We start from the raw sequence: 6,000 nt of genomic DNA, 5'->3' as shown, positions 1-6,000 counted from the left end.
ACTCTTTCCACAAGGCCCCGAAGGAGGCAGATGAAAGGCCACTCCCTGAGTACATGCCATTGACAGCCATGCCACACCGTCAAGGGTCTCCATAGTGCATGAGCAGAAGGCGAGCTGGAAACTGGTTCTTGCATGAAAACCTATTGTGTTTGAAAGTCCTGAGGCTGTAAATCCTTCAACACGAGTAGAAGTAGAGCCATAGGAAATTAGTAACATACCCTCCCTCTCCTGTGTGTGCATGTATGAATTCTAGATGAGATTACTTTTCCATCTGTAGGCTGCTGTATGGCAACTTTAAACCTCTCATGGCTCCGCATCTATGACACAAAGTCCAGCTGCAAGAAGCATGTTACTGAAACTCGCTACCTTGTTTTCAAATTAGCCCCACAGGGTATATTTAAAGGGTCAAGAATTGCCAAGAGGTTAAAGGAGCCTGACAGTAGTACAGACATATTTTTCTCTTCACTATAGTAGGACTGAATGTAGTTTAGAAGTCTGTTTGCATGGGTCTGATACAGTAGTCTGTTATGCATGAGTTCCTTTCTCTGGTGATTCCCTGAACGTCTTGATCAACTTTTATCAGTCCGAGAACTAAGATACATTTGTTTTTCGCTATGTAGCTGTGCCTCCTCCCACTGATCTCCGCTTCACTAATGTGGGGCCTGATACTATGAGGGTGACTTGGACCCCACCAACTTCCATCGTGCTGAGCAGTTTCTTGGTGCGCTACTCACCTGTGAAGAAGGAGGAAGACGTTGCAGAGCTGACCATTTCACCTTCGGACAACATGGTGGTGTTAACAAGTAAGTGGGTTAACTACATAAGTCAAACAAATATAAGGGGTCCCTTGTGTACGACATGAAGCAAAAGAAAAATTGCTTACTGTAACAGGCCAAATTCTCAGCTGAGCTAAGCTCGTGTCAAAGTAGTCTCACAGAAGCTCACACCAAATGGGGTTTGGCCACTTGCTTTATCCAGGTTAAAGCCAAACCACAGGAAAGTTTTTCCTCTCAATCCAAGGACAGTGATGAATCAGACTACGAGGCAATTGTACTGGTGTGCAGCCTGGTTAGGTATTAAGACTAAATACATATCGCTTGGCTGGTTTGCCAAAAACGTCATGGACTTGCAGTGCAGAGGTTCAGGGAGAGGATCAGAATGTGCAAAAAGTCATTGCTCTGTTTGCTTTATATGCTTGGGAACAGAGAATAAATACTGTTTGGAACCTTACGGGACATGGCAACCAAACATGGACATTTTAAATAAGCTGATACTAATTTTTGCTGGTGCAAAAGCTGTGTTATTTTTGAGGGGGTTTTTTTATTCTGTCCTAGAGTCAGCTTGGTTGAATGAGAGACAATACCCACTTACAGAATAAGAGACCGGATCTGGAACTCATCTGACTTAGAATAGCTGGTTTTGGAAGTCCTTGGCCCTATTGCCGTTTATATCAGCTGAAGTTTTGGCCTGATGCATAACTAAACTATTAGATAACTAGAAGGGACCTAGTAGAAAACGAATGGCTTCTAGCCAGGCTTCACAAACTGTTGAAGCAATGAAACAGGATACTATGCTCCTTCAGGCTAAAACATTGCAAGCAACCGTAATGCCACAAAATTTAAGTTTTTGTCTGTCCTGGAGGTTCAGATCTTCCATCAGGCAAAACGTGATTTACCTCCCTTAAGAAACACAGTTAAACTTGTGGGGGTCAAGTGACTTCTAGCTATAAAAAGAAATATGTCTGAATTCCTGTACTAAAACTCCACAGATCTGCTTCCTGGTACTGAATATCTGGTGAGAGTCTACAGTGTTTCTGAGCAACATGAGAGCGCACCTCTGTCTGGAATCCAGAAAACAGGTACTTAGATGCACCCTGAGACACACGTGCGGTTAATGCCGTTCATCAAGCCTTCATTAACAGCATTTTGTTGCTTTTGTCTATTGCCAGCTCTGTTGCCATCTAGTCATCAGCTAGATACCAAAGAGCAACGCAGATTCACATCTTGGGAAACCCCAGGAAGTTTTGTGTTTCATTATGTCTGAGAGCCAGAACTTCTGTTGGGTTTAAACAGAGCGTGTAGACCTTGGTGTGAATGTACTGACAACACCTGCCTGAGAACAAGCCTAGGCAAAGCCTATCATAACTACTACTGAGTCTTCCTTATGTAATGGAGTTTGGTCACGTGCATTGTTTTGTGCTGTGTTGTCTGCAAGTGCCATATGCTCTTTTTCTGCACTTATGTTCCAGTGCTTGTTTATCTCACTCTGATCCTGAACACGTATTTGTTTAGTTCTGGCTTAGGGACTGGCAGCGTCATGGTACTTCCCGAGCTTAATGAAGCAGGGCAGTGGTGATGATGACCAGTAGTTCAGTTGAACTCAGTCTTTCATCTCTTTGAAATACCCAGGTCTTGATTCCCCCACTGGCCTTGACTTCTCGGATATAACTGCTAACTCTTTCACTGTCCACTGGATTGCTCCTCGTGCCACCATTTTGGGCTACAAAATCCGGCATCACCCAGAGAATGGTGGTGGCAGGCCCAAGGAAGAACGTGTGCCCCCCTCCCGGAACTCCATCACCCTGACCAACCTACTTCCAGGCACTGAGTATGTGGTCAGCATCATTGCCATCAACGGCAGGGAGGAGAGCATGCCCTTGGTCGGCCAACAAACAACAGGTAAGCCTTGAGAAAATGCTAACTAAACATTATCACGAGGATAGTTGCCGTTAAACCAGATCTTCCCTACCAGCTGGTGAAACTCTGCTCATGAGGAAGTGCCTGAGACACTGAGGTGAATAAGGCGGGAGTATCCATACTACTTTCAGATCAAATCTTTAGGGTCAGCAGAACATTTTTCATTAAATCTAGTCCATTGCCAGATGGTTTCTAAACCGATACATCACTTGTAGAAGTGTGTGCACTGGGCTAGAACTAAGACAGGTAAGAGGCAGAGGAGCGTGGTATGATAGGTGGAATATGTAGCTGATGTACATTAACTGTGTTTTAAACTCTCTCTCAATTCTCTATTTTTCTAGTGTCTGATGTTCCAAGGGACCTGGAAGTCACCCCCACCAGCCCCACCAGCCTTGTGGTTTCCTGGGATGCTCCTGCAGTGACAGTCAGATACTACCGGATCACTTATGGTGAAACAGGTGAGGGCAGGCTTCTATGGCCAGCTACAGACCAGAAGCTCTATTCCGAGGCCATTAGAAAGCCATACAAAATAGCAAATGCAAGTTTGATTGCAGCGGACAAACTCTTGTATCTCTGAGATTCTTGCGGCGTATTTAAAGATTGTCAAATACAGGTGCCTGTTTTTTCTAAAGGAGAGCAAATAGGTTTTTGTCTACCAACAAGAGCAAGCATCTGGAGTACTCTAGTGATTTTAGAGGTGGTTCTCTGTACGTATGTCATCCTTTTCCTTGGGTTGTTCTGAAAAAAACCTGACCTGGATCAGTTCAGATATCAGGATCCACTGATATCAAGAGGGTCTTCCTTTCAGCTTGATACATGTAGAATTGTTCTGGTTTTGTAATGATTTAAAATGTATACTTTAGAGATCCGTCACATTTCTTTTTCCACCCCACCCACCTTAGGTGGAACCAGCCCTGTGCAGGAGTTTACAGTGCCTGGCACCATGTCCACTGCTACTATCACTGGCCTCAAACCTGGTGTAGACTACACCATCACCGTGTACGCGGTCACTGGCCGGGGAGACAGCCCTGCCAGTAGCAAGCCAGTCACTGTCACCTACAAAACAGGTGAGACATGTTTAAACAAACCAAAACCTACAACCCCCTCCCCCAATCTTAGCACTGGCTTATCCCCATAAATTTATGTCGCTGATCCCTGGTTTCTTCTAGAAGTCATGGGCTATGTTGTAAGCCTGTCATTTTCAGTGCAACTGCATGTAGTAGTGGCCCAGCATGATAATGACATGACACAGAAGGGGATCGTAGACTTGGACTTTTGGATGAGGGGAGAGCCCATGGAGTCCAGATGGGGATACAAGCAATATTTGTCTGCTTATTGCAGAGTGGAAGTCATGGTGGTCTCTAATATCATGGGGTCACTGTTGGGTTAACCCTGTTGCTTCTGGTGCACTGTCGTATTACGTGATCCTGATGAGACCAGACTTTTTAACTCCAGGCCTGTTGTCTCATCCCTCATCTGGATATAGCCTACTCCTACTGTAGCTGCAGATCAAGGCATTTAGTAGACTTTGAAACAACACAGATCCTCCTCTAACACTGATACGAGGTCAGTCTCCCACACGCTGTGGTTAAGGCTTTTTTGCTCTGGGCTAGCATGAGGATCAGATAAATAGCAACATGTGTTTTCTGTCCTAAGCAGCACAGCCTAGCAAAGGAAGAGCAGAATGAAATCCAGCTAGCAGGCACAGCAGAGGGAGGGTTTGCTGTACCAACATGCTCAGAAAAAAAACTATTTTTGTTGCCCAGAAATAGACACACCATCCCAGATGCAAGTTACTGATGTCCAGGATAACAGTATCAGCATCAGATGGCTCCCTTCAACATCTCCGGTCACAGGGTATCGGGTGACAGCTGTCCCCAAGAAAGGACATGGCCCCACGAAAACTAAAAATGTCCCTGCAGGTAAGAGTACATGACATCCTTGACCAGATCTGTAAAGAAGGCAAGATGTGACAGCTAGAGTCAACACTATCAGGCAGTAGGCGTGTGCTCGAAGCCAATCTTCCTCCTGCTTGTGCCTTTTTTTGGTCATCCTGCTGACTTCAACGGGTCCCATCCAGGAGAAGCTAGGGCAACTTTTTGCCCCCAAAGCTTCGCATTTCTTTGACGCCGCTGTGCTGCAAAGGTTTGCTCTTGGCAACCTCAGTGGCTCTGAAAGGCAGCTGGTTTTCAAAGAAATGCCATTGGAATTTCTAGCATCCAGCAAAGCTTCTTCTAAAATCTTCCAGAAGGTCACATAATGTGACCCCTGGTCATAGTATGGACTCAAGTCACGTATGCTACAGGCTTGACCTGCCAAGTCAGCTCTCAGGCTGCTCTTGGGAGCACAGTGCATTTTGTGGGATCTGCAGAGCTTAGCACTCAGACGTGCTTGTGATGCAGTGCAGTTAATGGTCAGTCTCACCTCAAAAAAAGGATGAAAGCTGGTCTTCTCTAGCTTTTCTTTTTTCTACTGTGCTAACCTGCCCTTTTAGCTGTGGGGCCTTTGAGAAGGTACAAATTGCAGGTGCCTTCTGCACCGCCAGAGAAGCATAGTGCAAGCAAAAGGCAGACTTGATATGTCTTTCCACCTCATTTTAATGACATTTATTCATGGCATGGCTTGTACGGGCCCTTCATTCAAGGCTACTTAAAGGCCAGTTCTCTGCAGCTTTGTGCAGCTGCAGGCAGACTTATGCTGTTCTTTCCTGCCAGATCAAACCCAAGTCACTATTGAAGGTCTGCAGCCCACAGTTGAGTATGTGGTCAGTGTCTACGCTCAGAATCAGAACGGAGAGAGCCTCCCCTTGGTCGAGACAGCTGTCACCAGTACGTATTTCACTTCGTGGTAACAAATGTTGTCTGTTGATGTCTGAATCTACCGTGCAGCATCACATCCCCTGTGAAAGCAAGTGGCCGGGCCCTAGTCTCCAGGAGAAGGCAAGGTGATCTGCCCTCTCATAAGTACCACGCACCAAAGTTGCAGATGCTGGCAAAGATGCAGTCCCTCTCCCTCAAACAGTGGCATAACGCAGTTTCCCACACCCTCAAAATGCTGCGCTTCTGATTTTCTTTCACTAAAGCCACAAAGTCTTCTGGGGTTTTGTTTGCCTTCAGCCAATCACTGATAAATATGTGCAAAGATCTCCTTTCAGGAGCTAGGTGGCAAAGGTGATGCCTGATAAGGGATGAACTGGGCTTGGGAGTACTTGCCCTGTGCAAGGGAGTAAAGGAAACCACATGAATTGTATCAAGACCTTGAGATGAAGCACTGCAGAAGAAAGCACAGCTCAGCCCTCCAATAG

The 6,000-nt window shown here is 45.8% G+C and overlaps 1 protein-coding gene across 1 annotated transcript in view; it reads left to right on the top strand.

Annotated features, from left to right (window-relative positions):
* The window catches only part of FN1 (fibronectin 1), a 49,944-nt gene that overhangs the window by 30,052 nt on the left and 13,892 nt on the right, over positions 1–6,000 (top strand). The window contains exons 24-30 of the mRNA XM_010133014.1: positions 621–803; positions 1,769–1,858; positions 2,409–2,678; positions 3,038–3,154; positions 3,599–3,763; positions 4,463–4,618; positions 5,411–5,524. Of these exons, the coding sequence (XP_010131316.1) occupies positions 621–803; positions 1,769–1,858; positions 2,409–2,678; positions 3,038–3,154; positions 3,599–3,763; positions 4,463–4,618; positions 5,411–5,524 (1,095 nt within the window). The remainder of the gene's footprint in view (positions 1–620; positions 804–1,768; positions 1,859–2,408; positions 2,679–3,037; positions 3,155–3,598; positions 3,764–4,462; positions 4,619–5,410; positions 5,525–6,000) is intronic.

The sequence above is a fragment of the Buceros rhinoceros genome, unplaced genomic scaffold (genome assembly GCF_000710305.1).
Source record: "Buceros rhinoceros silvestris isolate BGI_N320 unplaced genomic scaffold, ASM71030v1 scaffold23303, whole genome shotgun sequence".
NCBI lineage: Eukaryota > Metazoa > Chordata > Aves > Bucerotiformes > Bucerotidae > Buceros > Buceros rhinoceros.
Note: the sequence above shows the minus strand (reverse complement) of the source record. Positions and strands in the feature narration are given on the sequence as shown.